Source organism: Crocuta crocuta, unplaced genomic scaffold, assembly GCF_008692635.1.
Source record: "Crocuta crocuta isolate KB4526 unplaced genomic scaffold, BGI_CrCroc_1.0 scaffold16, whole genome shotgun sequence".
Classification (NCBI taxonomy): Eukaryota; Metazoa; Chordata; class Mammalia; order Carnivora; family Hyaenidae; genus Crocuta; species Crocuta crocuta.
Window position 1 is genome coordinate 14,691,646 of NW_027531893.1, and position 20,299 is coordinate 14,711,944.

Sequence of the window (20,299 nt, forward strand, 5' to 3'; positions counted from 1 at the left end):
ACCCTTAACGAACTGAGCCACCCAGGCGCCCCTGATAGTTTTCTTCTTAATTTTTCAAGGAACTTCCATGCTGTTTGCCATAGTGGCTGCACCATGTTGCATTCCTACCAACCATGTACAAGGTTTTTAAAAGGCTTCGATTGATTTTATTTGTTTAGAAAAGAATTTGAAGTGATTTTAGAGTAAATAAACCATGTGGCCCACTTGAGTCATACTTCCAAATGCAGAAATAAACATTTCCCCAGGCCAGCCCTCTCTCGGCAAACAGTGCCACTCTGGGAGTGTTTCGAAGCAATCTGCTCTGGTGTTAGTAGTGGACGGCCCCTTGGCGGACAGACTTCTCTATATAATTGAACTAATGCCCTTCTCTTAACCACATTTGGTAGCACATGTAAAGTAGACTTGATTGAATGGGTTCCGCGTTACCATTTCAGAGGCCTAATTTTGATTCCGTTAAAATTTGTAGGCAGAGGAAATATTATTAGTTTTCCGGCACTGATCACCTAGGCAGGGAAATGTCTTTCTCTACTTCTTTTCCTTGTGAAGAGGTCCAGCCATAAGCCTAACGTGGTGTCCAAGTGCTAAGCTGCAGTCATTCTGTCTGTTCTGTAAATACTTGTTCATCTGGGAATTGAGGGAACAGAGAGGTGGGTCCTCCACTCCAGAAGACAGACACTAAGCAGATAAACTTATACTTAACTACAATTGTATAAAGTCCCACAAAGACATGGGAGCCCAAATTTGAAGGGAAATGGGTCAGGGAACTTCCCCAAGAAAGTGCCACTAGAGCTGAGATGCAGAGGAAGACTGGTAAGGGAGGGTAGGGGCTTGAGGGAAGGAGAGGGTGTTCTGGACAGAGGGGGCAGAGAGCCTGCAGGCAGGAAGGCACACTGTGTGTTGAGGGACCAGAAGGGAGCCTCGGTGCACAGGAGCTCTGGGGACACCAGGGGCTCCAGCTGGCAAGACAGACAGGGGCGGGTGCCTGTATGGCCAGGCAGCTCACAGACAGTAGGCTGATTCCTGACAGCCTCGCGTTCCAGGGTCACCAGCTAGGAAGTGGCCAAAACAGAATTCAGAGCCAGGATGTCTGTGCTCAGCGCCATCTCTGCTGCCTCTCATCTCAGCGCTCCTGGAGAGTTAGTAATTTCTAGGGCATTCCTTCTTCTCCCGAGGAGTGACATTTAATAGAAGAGTTCCTAGGGGTGCCTGGGTGGCTCAGTCAGTTAGGCGTCTGACTTCGGCTCAGGTCATGATCTCATGGTTCGTGGGTTCGAGCCCCATGTTGGGCTCTGTGCTGACAGCTAGCTCAGAGCCTGGAGCCTGTCTCGGATTCTGTATCTCCCTCTTTCTCTGACCCTCCCCTGATCATACTGTCTCTGTCTCTCTCTTTGTCTCTCAGAAGTAAATAAAACATTAAAAAAAAATTTTTTTTAAATAGAAGGATTCCTGCAGACCAGGACCAAGGAGTCCAGCTGTGAGAGAGGGTTGAGTCCCTCCCAGGTGCCCCTTGGGAGCTGCTCATAACGCTGATGTACCGCGTCAGGGAGGCAGCCTCTGCAGGGGGACTTTTCCCACTTGCATTGCCAACTGAATCCAGGACCTTTTTTTCGTTTTTAAAAACAAACAAAAAACTGTGTTTGCCTTGCTTCAGTTGCTGGCACTGAGGCATCAAAGTACAATAAAAAAAAAATAATGTTACAACCATTGAAGCATGGATGTCATGGAAAAATTTTTCCTGGTACAGAAGGTTGGAAATAATCTCATCTTTTCAGTTGTGAGCAAAAGCTCATGGAAATGGCTTATTCCCAACCTTTATGTCTCCCTTACCCCTTCTTCCATCTCTGTGAAGGTGTGCTGAGGGGGGCTCCCACAACAGTTACGACAGTGGTGTTGCAATTGTTACTGGAACCTTCAGATTGTTGTTTTTTCCCAAGCCAGNAGAGAGAAGGGGAGACAGAATCCACGAAGCGGGCTCCAGGCTCTGAGCTGTCAGCACAGAGCCTGCCCGATGTGGGCCACGAGATCATGACCAGAACCAAAGTCGGACGCATAAGCGACCCAGGTGCCCTATGAATAAAATATAGTTTTTAACATCCGCATAGCAGAACAAAATCACCCAGTTAGAAACTGCAAAGAAAGGCGGTAGTAAGTTGCCTGCTGAGATGTGCTCTGTGAATGGAAGGCTAGCCGCAGCTTGGGCAATTTTGAGAACTCTGGTTTGAGGCCTTCAGACTTGTTAGGCGTCATGTGCCATCTTTCTTGCTGAAATCCAAGCAGTAGTTCCTGTAGATGTTAACAGCTGTGCAAAACCTCTCACATCATCTATCTTCCTTCTCATTGTTGAAAGTGTTAGTGCTTTTACTCTCACTGTATTAGGAGGCTGTTATTTCCACCCACTTCAGTTCTGGGATTTCTCCTACTCCATGCTGGTATTCAGAATAGCTGGCTTAGGGCACCTGGGTGGCTCAGTCAGTTAAGTGTCCGACTTCGGCTCAGGTCACGATCTCGTGCTTCATGAGTTTGAGCCCCGTGTCAGGCTCTGTGCTGACAGCTAAGAGCCCGGAGCCTGCTTCCGATTCTGTGTCTCCCTCTCTCTCTGCCCCTCCCTGGCTCACACTCTTGTGTCTCTCACTCAAAAACACAAACAAACGTTAAAAGAAAAAAGTCATAAAATGTATGGCTTCCCTTAGCCCACTCTGGAAAGTCCCAGAGGGGCAATATAAATACAGCATTCACAGTTAGGAATCTCTGCTCTGGAGCCAGACTTTCAGAGCTTGAGCCCGAGTTCCACTCCATACCAGCAGTGCCAGTTAGCCATTCTGTGGCTCATCTGCTGTTTGTGAAATTGCGGGGTGGTCATAATCGTATCTTCCTGGAACACAGAAAAGCTACAGCAGCCACCATAAAAGTTGGCTACTGTTACTTGTCTTGGTAGCCACCTTAGCGCCTGGCACATACAGTTTGGTGCTCAAACTGTAACCCAACCACCATTATCTGCTGGTTGCTTGTCTGTGCCCAGCACTGTCCTAGAACCAGGGACAGGGATGGGACACCGTTAACATTTGTTCCCAGGGCAGTCATGGCTGTGTATTGGCAAATAAGGCAGATTGCAGTGCCTGTCCTCCTGGGGGTTATCGGCTAGGATGAAAGATAAATATGAACAAGAGATCATGTCAGGTAGTTCACTGCAGGAGTCAGTCAGTCACTTCGGAAGTGCTCTGAAGAAATAAAGACAGGATGGTCTGTGATGGAGACTGGGGGCCAGGGGTGAGGAGGGCTGTGGATGGCTGATCAGGGAAGGCGATGCTGAGGAGCTGGCATGGGGGATGGGATCTGGAGGCTATGGAGGAGCCACTGTGGCCCAGTCTTGCAGATGAAGATTCCAGTCAGAGGGAACAGGAGGGCCAGGAAGCCAGGCATCCTTGGCACATGAGCTGCCAGCCGTAGCATCCTCTGCAATTCCATGGAGATGTGTGTGGGAGCCCGGCCCCTGAGGACCGCCTCACCTGGGCTCCCTTCTGGTCTCCGACTCCCTCAGCCAGCAGCAGGACCAACAGCAGCAGCCTGGACGGTGGGAGGAGAGCGAGTCTGAGGTGTCCGTCCCCTGACGTGGCCATCGGTTGGCAGTGGCTTCGTTCTTCTACCCGAGGCTGCGGCCCCTGCTAGGTGCCTTCTCCAGCCGCGGGTCTTGCACTTGCCAGTAACGCCTCCCCCCACCATGTGCTTTCGGCCCAGGGACAGTAAGGGCTTCCTGCTGTAGCAAGTCCTGGGTGTCTCGCCTGTCCTTCCTCTCCAGCCCCCTTCACGCTGCCCATGTCTTTATAAATAATCCTTCTTGAACTCGCCCTCATGGAGCCAGTGTGAGCGTGCCCCGTGTCCTGGCAGGATTCTGAGTGGTCCCGCTGGGCCTGGGAGACGAAGGTGTTGGCTGGAGTGAATGAGGGGCAAGGTGTGGCCACCGGGTAAGCAAGATGATGGTGGCAGAGCTGGGCACAGACTCGTGTGGTAGGTGTCCACGCAGCGTGTTCAGAAGGGGAGCCACAGAATTGCAGGCAGCCTGTTGGAAGTGCACTAAGCTGCTGGCTTCGTGGCATCCGGCACTCGCTTCCGACTCATGTCAGCATCTGAGGAACGCCATTCTGCGCTCTGCCTCTTGGGTTTTTTCTTCTCCCAAGAGACCGTCCTCACTTTAGCTGTTCATGTCACTGAACGCCCTAAAGAGCAAGGCTGTATTTAAAGCTGGTGCCCTTGGTGATGACAGTGATCACTGGGGCTTACACAAAGTAGGTGGCTTCTGCTGTTGCATCTGCTATGAGACCCGCAATCTTGCTTTTGCAGTCGGAGGAGCAGGACTTTTTCCCCGCTCTATACATAGAACCAGTCCATAATTTGGGAACCAGGCCATTAAGCTGACAAGTAACTTTGCTCCCTCATTCCCTGGACCCAAAGAGGCTCTCCAGGCTCATCTCCCCAGACCGGAGCGCGCCCGTCAGCGGGGTGAACATCATCCTGTCCGTTTTCCTGATGGTGTCTGACCAGGCTTGTGAGTGGGCCCGCCTGCAAAGTATGTTGGCGCTTCCACTTCCCGAGAGCTACTAAAGTGACGGACCCGGGTTTCTGTCTTGGTGGATTTTTTTTTTCCTTCTCCTTTCTATCTAGCATTATTTATCCTTTTTTGGCTTTCCACTAGGATCATCCCGAACATGGGGTCCTGTTCCTTGTCCGAGAGCTTCTCAATGTGATCCAGGACTACACCTGGGAAGACAACAGTGACGACAAAATCCGCATCTACACCTGCGTCCTGCATCTCCTATCTGCCATGAGCCAGGAGACCTATCTCTACCACATAGACAAAGGTAGCGGGGCCCCCTCGCCCCGGACTACACTGAGCTACAATTTCATGAAAGTCAAGTACAAGGTTTTCATTTTCTTCATCCCCTAGTGTTTTACCCACCAGGAACTTCTAGTCCAGGGTCTTGCTACATGTGCCTAAGTAAGAATTACCTGAGCAGGGGAGCCTGGGTGGCTTAGTCGGTTAAGCGTCCGACTTTTGCTTAGGTCATGATCTCGCGGTTCGTGGGTTCAAGCCCCATGTCGGGCTTTGTGCTGACTGCCAGCTCAGAGCCTGGAGCCTGTTTCAGAGTCTGTGACTCCCTCTCTGTCTGACCCTCCCCTGCTCACGCTGTCTCTCTCTCTCTCTCCTAGAAATAAATAAAACATAAAAAAAAAAAAAAAAGAATTACCTGAGCAGATCACTGAGCCCCATCCTGCCCCTTCTCATTGGGGATCCCCAAGAAGAGGCCTGAGAATTTTATCTGTAACAAACATCCAAAATCATTTTGGCGACCAGACAAGTTTAGAGGAGCACTCCCAGCACTCACTCCGTGCTCTCTCAGGTGTGCTACAGAATAACCTAGAAAGTTGGTTCAGGGTCCACAGGCCTGAGCTTCATCCCAGGCCTGCCCCTGACCACGGACTCAGGTGGGACCCTGGGTATTTTCACCTAGTTCTTCAGGTGCTGCTGAGGCTCTGGGAACCCCTAGTTCAGGTGCTCAGGAGGAAGGGGGTAGCCTTGCCTCCCCTATGCGCCACCAGCCGTTTTGCACCTGCTGCAAGGAATTTGAAAGCAGACTTTTCACATCCCGGATGTAACACAAGACAGTCCCAATTCCAGACATCTGTCCACTGAGCCCAAGCACCCACCTGCTTGTCAGACCCTCAGTTCTGATGATCGGTTTCCCCAGAATGGCCCTATTTGTTGTTGAAAGTGCTTTGGCAGGTAATCATATACTTTAGGGTTTCAGCAGTGGCCTCTCCACTTGGAAATTTCAGGAAACACATTTGCAGTGCTAAGGCAGGGCCTTCTGCTACAACTCTCAGGCTTCCTCTAGCTGGGATTTGGAGGCTAATAGTTAAGATGTGACTTAAGGAGGCAGGTTGATGTAGATGATGACAGCACCTAAGACTTGAGCTCCTACTGCGAGCCAGGGCCCACACCAGACTCCACAGATCTTTCTTCCGTACTCCTTATGGCCCTGCAGGGTATGAGACAGGCATTTATGTCCCCGTTCTACGTATGTGCAAGGGGAGACTTCCAAGGGACACCGTGCTTTACTCCAGGGCCGGTGCGAAGTTATTGGTGGAAGTGCGAGTCAGACCCTGAACTGTGGAGCCTGCGTCACGCTGCCTCCTTGATTATAAAATAACTGTTTTTTAATTAAAGTATGACATATGTCAGACATACCATCAGCTGGAAAGCTCAGTGAACACACCCAGGTAACCCCGCCCAGATCATGTCCCCTTCCAGTCAGCACCCCCACTTTCCTCTGTAGGGCGTACCACGCTCCTGAGTTCTAGTATCACAGATTAGTTGGTACATTTTCTACTTTTATGTAAATGAAATCAGGTAGCAAGCATTCTTCGGTGCTGGCTTCTTCTACTCGATTTCGTGTGTGTGAGATTCATCTGTGTTGTGCATAGCTGACGTGCATCCTTCTGCCTTGCTGTGTAGTATTCTACTGGCTTCCTATACCAGAATTTATTCATTCCCTCATGGGTGAACATTTGCATGTTTCCAATGGTCCTGATTCTGGCTGTTGAGGATCATGCTGCTCCGAACATTCTTGTACGTGTTCTTGGTGTACATTTCCATTGGCTATATGCCTCTGGGTGCAATTGCTGGCTCATAGGATTTGCTTAAGTTCAGCTTTGGTAGATACTGTCTCATAGTCTTCCAAAGAGGTTGTGCCAATTGATCCTCCCACCAGGCATGAATGAGGGTCCTCTTTGTTCCCTCCGTGTGGTCAGTCTTTTTCTTTTTGGCTGTTTTGGTGAGTGTAATTTGCATTTCTCTGATGGCCAGTGAGATTGAGTACCTTTTCCTGTACTTGTTGGCTTTTTAAAAAACTTTTTATTTTTTAGTGTTTATTTTTGAGAGAGAAAGAGAGCACAAGCGGGGGAGGGGCAGAGAGAGAGGGAGACATGGAATCCAAACCCGGCTCCAGGCTCTGAGCTGTCAGCACAGAGCCCTACGCATAGCTTGAACCCATGAACTGCAAGACCATGACCTGAGCTGAAGTCGGACACTTAATCGACTGAGCCAGCCACCCCTATTTATTGGCATTTTTATTTCCTCTTTTTGGCCAAGTACACATATAACAGTGGAGAGACTTCTGAGGACCAGGCACTGATCTAGAATTGGGTCTGCAAACCCTGGGCCCTGTTAGAGGGGAAAGCCCTTTCCTGTCTCCTGCCCCTCCTCCTCCTTCTACTTAAGCAGATTTGTTTAACTTAAACCTCTGTCTAAACTATATAGCGGGCAGACTGGAAGCCAGAATGCGAGCAAAGGGGCTGTGGCTGTGTATAATAGGCAGGAGTCTAGATTTCTGGCTTTTAGAGAAGAAAATGGAAGGATGGGTGGGTTTTTCTCCTTTCTTGGCCCAGCTGTATTTACTCTGGATTCATAACTGTGACCTAACAATCGTCTTAGGAGGAGAGAGGCCCAGGGGGCCTGAGGGAGGCTTTGCTTTCCCACCCCCTTCTTATTCTAGGCAGTCTTTTACGGTGTTGACACAGGTTAGAACTTCTGAAGAAGTAGTCACATTTTTTTCCATTTACAAAGGATTCTTTTGCCACTTTCTTTCTAGATTAATAAGATGACTTTCTGAAATTACCTGGAGCAAGAACTCCAGTGCTTTCCTGCAGACATACGAGAGAGTGGGCATGTTTGATGTGGAAGGGAGAAAGTTTCCTGTATAATGGATGTTTATTTTTTACTTTTTATTACACTTTTTTATTTTTTAGAAAGAGTGCACGCAAGTGGGGTAGAGGGGCAAAGGGAGAATCTCAAGCAGGCTCTACACTCAGTGCAATGCCCAATGCGGGGCTCGATCCCACAACCCTGGGATCATGACCTGAGCCAAAGTCAAGAGTCAGACACTCACAACAGCTGAGCCATGCACCGCCCCTGCACGTTTATTAAATATGCAGATAGCATGTGTCTATCTAGTTGGAAGACCACAACCGAGGATGCCCCTGTGAAGCCAGTGTAGCCCCTTTGCTCCTCCATGTCACCTGCCAGGCCCTTGAAGCGTTCAGGGTCGCAATCCCAGGGCAAGACAGATGCACGGATTGTGGGCTATTCTTAGTGGCCACTTGCCAGGGATATCATATATCTCCCTCAGGAGAGCTGTGACTGGACTCTCAGAGCCACAGTACACACTGGTCTGACCAACTTCCTTCTAATTCTCAACTTCGCCCTTTGCTCCCTCTGTCATGATCAAGTAGTAGCATGGAAAACTCTTCCTGCCTCCTAGCCCCTTTTTCCACTTGTGAATTCAAGCTGTAGAGCTTAGCCTGACCTTGTTAATTCCAGAGTTCCATCCCAAGCTTAGATTTTAAGATCCCATAACCCCTTGTATTGCCCCCTTCTGACATTCAGTGCATGCTATTCACTTTGCTGCTCTGCATCGCCTCATAGTCTGTAAGCTCTCTGAGGCAGGGACCAGATCAGCCTTGCCCCTCACTGGGTCCCCAGCTCCTAGCCTGGAACCTGGTACAGAGCGTGTGTGTGTGTGCACACCCAAACAAATGAGCATCCTGCTCTGAACACACACTTGGCCTGCCTGGGGATTGCTGGCCATGGGCAGTCTTAGACCTTCCCTCTTTTCCAGTGCTGAGCTAATCAGAAAGAGTAGATTCCAACCCGGAGTAAGACTGAGAATTTATGCCAGGAACTATTCTGGTCCTCAGCAGTGGATGTGAGAAATTCCTCCACCAGCTGTAGTTTTGCTGCCCTGCAGAATCAGGTGGTGGTGACTGGCTGAATCACATTCTTTTACAAGAATCACAGTCTGTTAGATTATTTTAGGAGAATAGCTGTCATCCTCTGAATGGTGGATAGTAGTGGAGACGTAGGCCCATGAACAGGCAGTTCAGAATTGGATTCAAGATTACCTTTGGACAGAGAAGCCGGGGTGCAAGCAGACTGCTGGGGAGCAGTTGTTCTTATTCTTAGACAACAGGTCTGCAATCTGCTCACAAATGGTGTGGCCAGAAAAACCCATTATGTGTGAATATGTCTGTGTGTGTGTGTGTGTGTGTGTGTGTGTGTGTATGGAGTGAGCAAGTGAGAGAGCTTGCACAGGAGCAAAATGGTGTCAGCTGCTGTTTTGAGGTGAGACAGGCAGGTATTCGATGTACTGCTTTCTCTACTTGTCTACAGCCTTGCCATTTTTCAAAATGAAAAGCAAGAACATGAGTTGCTACTCTTGATATAGCAACTAGAAATGTACATAAGGCATCTCTGAAATTCTTTTATCAATTAATTACTATATGCTTATTATCTGTCCCATTCTCTAAAAGATTCAGACAGATGAAAGGAAATAATGAAATATAATTTTTTAATTAAAAAAATTGGTTCTTAAGCAACTATAAACTAGGAAATATATACGGATATATATATATATATCTGTGTGCTATATTTAGAGGCCCTACCATGGATTCTGTTTTGTCACTTTTTAAAAATTAATAGTATCTTGAGGCATCTGGGTGGCTCAGTCGGTTGAGTGCCAGCTCTTGACTTTGGCTCAGATAGTGATCTCACGGTTCATGGGTTCAAGCCCTATGTCCAGCTCTGCACTGGCAATGCAAAGCTTGCTTGGGATTCCCTGTCTCCCTCTCTCTGCTCCTCCCCTCCTCATGCACTCTCTTTCTCAAAATAAATAAACTTAAAAAAATAAAAATAAAAATTAACAGTATCTTGTAACTATCTGATACTAATAGTATAACAACAGTATAATGTAGTATATGGTAGTTAACTGTAGATCATATATGTTTATTTTCCTCCTAGTATTTAATATTGTAACAGAGCATTTAATTAAAGCTCTATTGATCAACATTTACATTGCTTCTCATTTTGGCCTTATAAACAAGTTTATAATGAACATACGGTGAACATATAGTAAATGCTGCTGTTGGCTACAAAACAGCATCGCATACGTGCATCTTTGTGCACGTGTTGGATTTGTTCTTTAAAAAAATTTTTTTTTTAATGCATATTCTTGAGAGAGAGAGAGCATGAGCAGGGGAGGGGCAGAGAGGGGGAGACACAGAATCTGAAGCAGCCTTCAGACTGTGAGCTGTCAGCACAGAGCCCAACGTGGGGCTCGAACTCAGGCTATGACATCATGACCTGAGCGGAAGTCGGGCGCTTAACCAACTGAGCCCCCCAGGTGCCCCTTGCTTTTTTCTTAAGATAAATAAATCCCTTGGAGTGGTCTCTGCAGTCAAAGATCTGGACTTTTTTTGTACTAAGACTTTACATTTTTAAAAAATTGTTCAAATACACATAGTAATAAAAGCTTATCATTTTACCTATCTTTAAATGCACAATTCAGCTTTATCAAGTATATTCACAGTGTTGTGAAGCTATTACCACTGTCCATTTCTAGAATTTTTTTCACCATCCCAGCACTCTGTACCTAGTACACAGTGACTTCCTCTTCCTTCCTTGTCCCCCCAGCCTGTGGTGACCTCCATTCTACTTCCTTCCATGAATTTGCCTATTCTAGTAACTTGTATAAGAGGAATGATGCATTATTTGCCCTTTTGTGTCTGGCATATTTCGCTTATCATAAAGCTTTCAGGATTCATCCATGTTTTACCATGTATTAGAATTTAAGTCCTTTTTATGATTAAATAGTATTCTTTTGAATGGGTTTACCACATTTTGCTCACTGCTCTGGTTTGTTCCAACAACAGTTGACTCCAATGACAGCCTCTATGGGGGAGACACCAAGTTTCTGGCTGAAAACAACAAGCTGTGTGAGACGGTGATGGCTCAGATCCTGGAGCATCTGAAAACCCTGGCCAAGGATGAGGTAGGCGCCCTCTGCCTGTGCCCCTACTGCCGCTTGCTCTGAGTGCACAAGTTTCTAGGGTGAACATTGGTACATTCTGGAAGGAAACTTGTTCATGTGAATAGTGTGTTTATGTGCAGACTGATTATGCGTGCTGCGGCCAGGGCCTTTGCTCCTGCTTCACTTGGTCACTCTCTGAAATGTTCTGTGTATTTCAGCTGCTCGCCTCTCCCACCAGAACGTAAGCTCCATGGGGGTAGAGACCTTGTAACGTTGAGTTTTGGAGACCTCCTTGTGCCCGAGGCTAGGTCTTTGGGGTCCGTCTGTCACTCACCACAGCGTCCCTACACCTTGAGCAGAAGCTGGCATACAGCAGATGCTTGAACAGTACATACAGAATAAACAGCCTGTACTCTGCACACCTTAGTTTTTTTCATGCCGATATACAAGCGCTGTGTTTGTTCTTAGTGGACAGAAAAGAAAATGGAGGCTCAGAGAGGTTTCTCCACAGCCCTGGGTTTCCTCTCGTGATTGAACAGCAGAGTCCCCACCTAGAGATCTCCCAGCTTAAAGTAGTAGCCTTTTAACCACTGCATTGTCCTCCTCAACCAAGGCCTTTCTGCTTCTCTTGTAGGAAGTAGCATGTGGTTATTGTCCCCCTCAGTGGTAGGTTCTGGTTCCCCAGCGTCTGTTCTACTTAAGTGTGGTGTTGAGGACTCTGCACGCATTAACTCATCTAAACCTCAGGACACTCGGGTGAGGTGGGAACAGCCGTGCCTTTAAATTTTAGAGGCAAGGACAAAATCCTAGAGTGGCGGCCATGACATGGGGTCAAAGCAGTCTTCTGGAAGCCATGTTCTTACCTGCAAAATACACCAATTTATCAGATGTTGCATCTTTTGCATTTTTAGAGCAGTTTTTCCATGTTCTCCATCAAGTTAGATGCTTAATTGATTTTAATGTAATTTACTAGTCCAATCTACAGAACCACCTGGTTCCCTTCCGCTGTTAGGCCAACCATGGCCTTCCTTTTTGTTTGCAGCTTCAACCCAAACATGTGGGTGACAGATGGATCCCAGAGGCCCCATCTCAGGCTTGGCCGAGGCAGTTAGTTGTTCAGAACTTGGCTTATCTCTGTTACTGCGTTAAGGGGGTGGAGGCCCGCAGTGCTTTAGGAGTCGGAGCTGGCGCCTGACCTTTCTCTGCATTCTCTCTTCGGGTCAGCTGCTGCTTCAATTTGTTTCTGCCTCCACATGCTCCCCTGAGTCTTACTCTTCACTACTCCAAGCTGTCATCTTGAAGCTCAGAGCATTTCGGGTTTCTTATTCCCACCTGGCAAGAGACAACCTGATGGCTCGCTCCGGATTTCATCCTGGCAGGCCGTTTTTGCCTACATCCTGCTCAATTCCCTTTCCCAAACCTAAGGCAGATTTTGGACTGCCTGGTTCCCAGTAGCTTTCCAGCCTTCCCCTTCCTTCCCGAGGCCTCCTGCCCGTCCCTTCCCCAGATGCTCTCCTTCCTAGATTATGCTCCTGTATCCCCACCCCATCAAACCCTTTGAAGACAAAGAGCAAACTGGATTTTGAGTTTATTCCTCACTTCCAGGGCTATATAAAACACCACCATTGCCCTTATCCCCCTGCCCCACCAGAATATTACACAGCCATGGGTATACGCCCATATGACATACGTTTGTGTTCTGGGTTCCTGTTATCCCCAGGGTATTCAAGCAAGTGCTGGAGAGAGTGGTATTCTTTCTGGACTCCATTCTCCAGCAGCCCCTGCCAAGTTCAGGGCCAGCCTTAGGATTAGCAGTCCAAGAGGCAGAGGAAAAATACAGAACTGCTGCCCTGGGTCCAGAGTTGGTCACAGTGCCCCCTCTCTAAGGGAGGGAGCATATGTTGGCATGTCCCACCAACCTGGGGACCCTTCTGGACACAGGGCTGCAGAACTCTGGGAAAGTTAAGACATGGAGGGCACCTGGCTGTTGGGGCAAGGGACAGAATCAGAACCCCAGTTTCTTCATGGAAACTGGTTTATCAAACCAGTGAGTATTAGAAGAGGCCTTTTTCATTTTATTTATTTTTAAAAATAGTTTATTGTCAAGTTGGTTTCCATATAACACCCAGTGTTCATCCTCACAAGTGCCCTCCTCCATGCCCATCACCCCCTTCCCTTCTCCCCTACCCCCGTCAGCCCTCAGTTTGTTCTCAGCATTCAAGAGTCTCTCATGGTTTGCTTCCCACCCTCTCCCCCACTATTTTTCCCCTTCTTCTCCCCCATGGTCCTTCGTTAGGTTCCTCCTAATAGAAGACGCCTTTTTCAAACAAGTGCAAACTCTTAGGGCTAAAGACCCAGCTTTTCTTTGAGCAAATAGGTGGTTTTCATGCAAGAGCTCTTGCTGCCCTACAGAGTGGAGTCCGTTATCTTCGGCTTCTCCTTGGCTCACTAGTCAGGTCCCCCTCTGCTCCTCTGCTGTGAAAAATTTTTCTTAGCACCTTTTCCTGATTTTTAAAACCCAGGGACCTCTTAGAGCAATGGTGTGTGTTTAACGGGTTACACTCAAGAAAAATTTGCCACACGGCTTGAAAATCCAGTTCTTCATCCTGATGCACCAGGCTGGGTTTAATCACAGGTGGCCACTGACAGCATAAACGACTGTAGCCTAGAACCACGCCCACCCAAGCTCACAATCAGAATAAAACTGAGCGCTCTATAGTGTCCCGTCATCATCCTCCCACCTCCCTGCCCCACCATGCGGTTTGTTACCTGGTTTCACCAGTGATCCAGAAGCAGATTATCCTCCTCCTGCCGTCTCGTTAGAAGGTCAGCAGTAGCCTAACACTATGTCACGATGCCTATGTCATTCACCTCATCTCATGTAGGCGTTTTATCACCTTATAAGAAGAGCAAGTACAGTACCATATTTTGAGAGACCACACCAACACGGAATGCTATTTTGTTAATTTCTTAACTGTGCCTAATTTATAAAGTATTATAGGTATGTATGTGTAGGAAAAAGCAGTGTATATAAAGTTCAATACTGTCTGTGGTTCCAGACAGTTATTAGAGGGCCTAGAACATATACTTGCAGCTTAGGGAGTTGGGGGGAACAGTGCTGTAGTTCAATGTTTACGTCTTTTTCTCTTGGGGGAGACGGCATTGATGGTGACGACTCAAACAGGATTCTGAGAAAACGGCAAAGTTGGAACTTTTCAAAAGAACATTTCAACTCCCAATAAATACTAGGAACATTAAATGAAAATGTCCTTCCATATAGGCATATTTATTAGAAAAATATGGGTGGACTGAGCTAAAATGGAACAGATTATCTTCCTTTTAGCAGTGCAATGTGAAATTCAGCGCAGACAACCATGTAATGGCAGGGGCCTTGGTCAGATTTTTCTACCTAGTGAAGAGCAAAGTTACACGCTGTTGAAAAACCCCAATGGCGATGCCAGTCCTGAGTATCTCATCTCTCGCTGCTAGGAGCAGCCTTGCCTCCAAAATTGTCCCCTCTATCCACATGGAGTTAGCCATTTTACTCCTGAGTACGAAGTTGTTTATTTGGGTGTGGTGAAGCTGGGAGTCATGCCAGACCCGTGGAGTTTCCTGGAAATGACATTTCTCATAGGAAAAGAATGAAAAACCCTTTTCTATTTAAAACTTCTGTGGAGAAGAGGAGGGGGCTCAAGGCCCGGATCTGGTCCTCTCATACTGTGTTCGTGGTTTTCTGGATCTTTGTATGTTGGCTGGCATGACTGCTCGTCCCTCAGATCTGTCTCTAATAATTTCACTTTTAGTGGGCTGTGCACTTAAAACACATGTGGACTGAACTTTTTTAGGGTAAAATGCTTATTGGGAAGATCCAGAATGGAAAAATAGCCAGTTGTTAGATATGGTCTCCCTTGTTTGACTTTAAAAAAAACAAAAAACAAAAAACCTCTCCCACTTCAACGAAATGTGGTTAAAGGGCCTCTCTCAGGGAAGACTTTTTTAGTTGTATTTGAAATAGAATTTTCTTTTAGCTTCTCCTGTAAGCTAAAAGATGTAAGCAGAAAGGGTGCCCTCCTTTAGGCCCAGCCGTCAGACATGGGCCAGTTTTAAAAGGCAAGAAGGTTGGGCTGGAACCCACTGAATGGTGATCTCCGCCCAGGTTCCCAGTTGGGGTAGAAGAACTGTATTGTCTCATTAAAGACCCCAAAGCAGGCAGTCAGGAGCTACGTTTCCTCCCCGTGCCTTCAGGCTTGGGCCCTGCACAGCATGACCCCACTCCTTGACTGTGACATTGAGTCAGCTGCTTCTGTGACTGTCACCTGGTCCAGGCTGTTGCCAAAGCAGGCTCAACGGAGTTGGGGGAGGGCACTGTCACCCAGCTGTGTGGAAGCTGCTCCTTGGTCATCTTTTTCCTCCACCAAGAGATTTCAGATTCTCGCTTGGGAGAGGATTGCAGGAGGGATTAAGTTGGTATCAGTTAGCAGAGTCCAGCCCCCATGAATATTTGTGGAATGACGGACGGATGGATAGATGGTTAGTAGGTTGGTTTTGTCCACTTAGACTAGTTGACAGAAGCAACTCTTAGCCTCTGCAGAGTCTGGATTCCTAATGTGATGCTAACACTGGGTCTATAGGAATATCTTATCAGCTGGAGAAGACAACTGGAGCTCAAATCCCTGCTCTGTACTGTCATCTGTGAGCAAGTTCCCCAAAGCCTTCTGAACTTGGAGGCCTCTGCAAAATGGGAGTGGCCTGGGTTCCTATTGCAGCCTTAAGAAATTTGGCACAAACTCAACAGCTTAAAACACTCATTTATTATTTCACAGTTTGAGTTGGCACTTGCCAGGTTTCATAAAGTCAAAATCAAGGTGTTGACTGACCAGCTTATTTTAGGGTGTTGGCACACTTGAGTTCCATGCAGTTGTAGGACTGAAGTACTGTTTCTTTGCTGGCTGTTGGTTAGAGGTTGTTCTTAGCTTATAGAAGCTGTCTGCTTTTCTTAGCTTTTGGCCCCCTTCTTCCATCTTGAGATCCATTAATGATGGTCAAATGCTTATAAAATCCAGTCTCTCTCCTTCTGCTGACTTGTCTCAGAAATTTCTCTGCTTTCAAGGGCTCAGGTGGTTAAACTGGGCCCACCCAGATAATCCAGGACTCTATAAGGTCCATAACTTTATACCTGTTAAGTCCCTTCCCCCCAGCATGGTGCTTACATAACCGGAGTTTGGGACCCCGGTGAGACAGTGCTAAATATGTGCCTCATGTAGTGGTTTAGAAGTGTGCCTCCCACAAAGATATGCTGTGTAGATAACTCTGATGAGCTCTGTAAAGCACAGAGCAGAATACCTGACTCCCTGTAAGAGCTCCATTCCCATTAGATGCAGGGAGCAAAGCAGATGCATGAGGTTTTGGGCCCACTCACGTTCTACAGTGAGCGCCAAGGGCATCCAGCCAAGGGCCCAGGTCCATGTGTACCCGTGAGTGAACTTGGCTTCCTGGTCAGGGCCACCTGTTAATTTGGCTTTCCCATGTCACTTGTATCTTTTCTCCTAGGCCTACTGTTGCATTTTGGAGACTGATTTTTGTCCTTATCATTCAAAGCTGGGATTCAGGTTTGGTCTATACTAACATTTGGGTTAGACTTTCCTTATTTGGATATTTGTAATTAGATTGAGTAAGAGAGGCTGGATTTGGAATCAGAGTATAGAATGATTCTTATAAAAGCTCACCTGGGCTGCAAGCACTGGGGAATGTTGCTCTTGGATAGCTGTTGTCATTTGGTCTTTTATTTCTGCCCTTTTGTTGCTGGTAGATAGTGACTGTACTTTGGCTTTTGAGGACACATCTGAAAGACTTTCTTAGCCTTTCTGTTTTCATCTACACTTGAATAATTACTGCCCACATGGGAGGCACAGGACAAAGGACTTTATATGCATCATCTCTTTCAGTCCTCACTCACTTGTGAGCTGGCAGTACCTTCCTCTCCTACAGATGAAGGCGGGACTTAGGGAGATTTAAGCAGCCCCTCCGGAAGATCCAAGGTAGAGCTGGTGTCCACGTGGGGCCCCACCTGCACCCCACCGCCAGATCCTGATCTCTCTTTTCTATTTCAGGCCCTGAAGCGCCAGAGCTCACTGGGCCTTTCCTTCTTTAATAGTATCTTGGCCCACGGAGACCTGCGCAACAATAGACTCAACCAGCTCTCTGTCAACCTGTGGCACCTGGCACAGAGGCACGGCTGTGCGGACACCAGGACCATGGTGAGGCTCTGGGTGTGGCTCCTGGTGAGCGCCACAAACCCACCGGCCAAAGCACAACTGGCCTCAACCTCAGTGCTCAAAGAACCCCAGTCTCCTCTTCCTTTTAATCTTTCTGAATAAATGACACACGTATAGGGTGCCTGCGTGGCAGTCGGTGAAGCATTCGGGTTCAAATCAGGTCAATGAACTTTGACCCCACATCACGCTCTCTGCTCTCAGCACAAAGCCCCTTTGGATTCTCTATCCCCCCCCCCTTGTTCGTGCCCTCTCAAAATGAAACAGTAAAACAAAAAAAGACATATATAAACATCAGCTATTCCTGGTCATACCAAAATCTGATTTTATAAGCAAATTGTAAACCAAGAAGTTTTACTTAAACACATTTTTTATTTCTTCCCCTCCTTTATCCTTCAAAAGACTTTAGCTGTAAGAAAGCATCAGCTCACAATACGGTTGATTTGTTGGTGCCTGACTGAACCAGAAAGGAAACTGATCTTTCTTTTTCCTCCTAGATAAAAACTCTGGAATACATCAAGAAGCGAAGCAAACACCCAGATATGGGCCATCTGACTGAGCTGGCCCTCAGGCTCCCTCTGCAAACAAGGACCTGACTCTGGGAGTGTGAAGCCAAGTTCAGAAAGACCTGCTTTGCTTTTTTTGTTTTATTTTTACATACACAAATTGGCTTAAGCTTTTGCCTCTGCCCAGATGATTGTGACAGTGAACAAGTGGGAAATGTCAGCATTAAAATCCAGTCTTGTTCACAGAGTAGCAGTGTCTTAGTGTTTCTTTGCAGAAGTGGCCTTCAGATCGGTGTTTATCGAGAAACAGAAGAATCCAAGTAACATCTGTCAGGTGTGTCTGGGTGTTTTGTTTTTTTTAACTAGAAAAAGAACCTTGAAAAGGCGTCTACTTTTAAAGAGCCACTTTCCCTCAAGTCTGGAATTAATTAAATGTTGCCTAAACCACCATAATTTGTAAAAGGTAGATGGCTCAAACTTTATCAAAAGCAGCTCAACTGGACTCAGGATATATTGGTACATACCTAGCTGTAGCCAACACCAGAGATGCAGGTATGGCGGCGCAGGCACACAGTGCACCGTGGGACCACAGAGCCGGTGAGGAGGAAGCACAAGGTGTGCGCGGGGACCCTCAGTGCATCCACGGGGACTCCCGGGAAAGTAGGAAGCTTCCAAGCTCAGTTGTTCGCACAAACACACCAGTGGTGCAGCTGTGTAAAGTGCAGCGCCCTCTGAGAACGACCCAAAGACTAGCAGCACAGCTCTTAACACAGCTAAAGATAAAAAAAAAAATAAAACTGCACCAAGAAGGGCAGGAGGCAAATCTCTGGCACAGTGACCCGGAAGTGGGAGGGATACCACCCATGAGTGTGGAGGGTCAGTCCCCTCCCTGAGCACCTCCTACCCTGGCGTAAGCACCAGGAAGATGAGCTCCGATGATGTCTAGCTGTGAAAGTCTGTGGGGCTTAAATCCGGAAGAGCCAGGAGGCTAAAGGAAACCAAGGCTTCTGCTCTCCAAGAGCCCCTGCACAAGACCACTCAGACGCCACCCAAGAGGCAGCAGTTTGAAAAGTGCCTGGGTTACTTACTAATTTTAGGGCATGTGCTGGATGCCCTAAATTTTCTATAAGAATTTTCTCTGGGAATGGAGGACTTTGTGGGTACCCCTCTCTTGCCCTCTTTTAGCCTACCTGGCCCGAAGCGGCGGGTGCCAGTTCTGACACTTTTCACCTACCTTGTGGCACCATCGGCACAGCCTAGGCATTACCCTTCCCAATGGGCACAACCCCCGCACCACAGCGCTCACTGCAGCTGTGGCCAAACCTCACCGCCAGTCTCACCAGGGGCTAACCCCACTCCGCAGCCCACACGGGACACACCTGAAGCACCCGGTTCTGGTGACCAGAGGAGGCAGCATAGCTGCCCCCATAGGACACCTCCTACATAAGGCTGCTTGCCTTATGCATACCTCATGCATACACAATCAGACAAAACGAGGCAGCAATTTACCTAATAAAGTTCAGAGTTAACAGTCATAAAGATGTTCACTGGACCTGAATTCAGGGAGAACTTCAATAGAAGATATAAAAAAAAAACAATCAGAGCTGAAAAATAACATATGAAAAATACACTAGAGAGGACCAACAGCAAATTAGAGGATGAGAAAAATGAATCGAACATAGGGTATTAGAATTCAAGCTAAACAGCAAAAAAAAAAAAATTTTTTTAAGTTTATTTGAGACAGAGTGTGAGCAGTGGAGGGACAGAGAGAGAGAATCCCAAGCAGGCACCACACTGACAGCACAGAGCCCAATGTGGGGCTCAAACTCACAAACCCTGAGATCCTGACCTCAGGAGAAGAGTCAGATGCTTAACCAACTGAGCCGCCCAGATGCCCACCCCCCAAATCTTTTTTAAATGACAAATTAAGGGACCTGTGGGACATCAAGCATACTAACATTTGTATCACAGGTGTCCTAGGACAGGAGAAAGGAGAAAAAAGGACAGAAAACTTACCCAAAGAACAGCTGATAACTTTGATGATCTAGGGAAGACAAAAGACATCCAGGACCAGGAAGCAGAGAGAGGCGTAAACAACTGAATCCACACCAAGAGGTACACACCAAGACACATACAGTTGGCTCCTAAACAACACACATCTACTTATATGTGGATTTTTTTCCCTATATGGTACAGTACTATATTTTCTGATTTTTAAAATTTTTTCTCTAGCTTTATTGTAAGAATACAATATGTAATACACATAACATAAAAATTGTGTTAATCAGTTCTTTGTTATTAGTAAGGCATCTGGTCAACAGTTGGCTTAGTAAAGTTTTGGGAGAGTCAAAAGTTATATGCAGATTTTCAACTGCACAGGGAATTAGTACCCTTAGCCTCTGCACTGTTCAAGGGTCAACTGTAATTACAATGTTAAAAATTAAAGAAAACCAGGGTGTGCAGTCAATTAGGTGTCCAACTCTTGATTTCAGCTCAGGCCATGATCTCATAGTTTGTGGGTTCAAGCCCCATGTCAGGCTCCATGCTGACAGTGTGGAGCCTGCTTGGGATTGTCTCTCTCTGTCCCTCCCCCACTTGCTCTCCCCCTCTCTCAAAAATGAATACTAAAAAAATTTAAGATCTTAAAAGATCTTAAAAGATC

At 47.1% G+C, this 20,299-nt stretch overlaps 1 protein-coding gene across 5 annotated transcripts in view; it reads left to right on the forward strand.

Moving 5' to 3' along the window:
- VPS35L (VPS35 endosomal protein sorting factor like) overlaps positions 1-17,885 on the forward strand; it is a 118,752-nt gene extending 100,867 nt beyond the window's left edge. For 3 of the 5 annotated variants that reach the window (XM_077773226.1, XM_077773230.1, XM_077773227.1), the window contains 4 exons: positions 4,691-4,856; positions 10,762-10,880; positions 16,970-17,116; positions 17,629-17,885. In XM_077773226.1, the coding sequence (XP_077629352.1) occupies positions 4,691-4,856; positions 10,762-10,880; positions 16,970-17,116; positions 17,629-17,727 (531 nt within the window). In that variant the 3' untranslated portion in view covers positions 17,728-17,885. Of the gene's footprint in view, positions 1-4,690; positions 4,857-10,761; positions 10,881-16,969; positions 17,117-17,628 lie in introns of those variants that run through there. The other 2 variants (XM_077773228.1, XM_077773229.1) reach the window with 2 other exon arrangements.
- Positions 17,886-20,299: the final 2,414 nt, after the last annotated feature.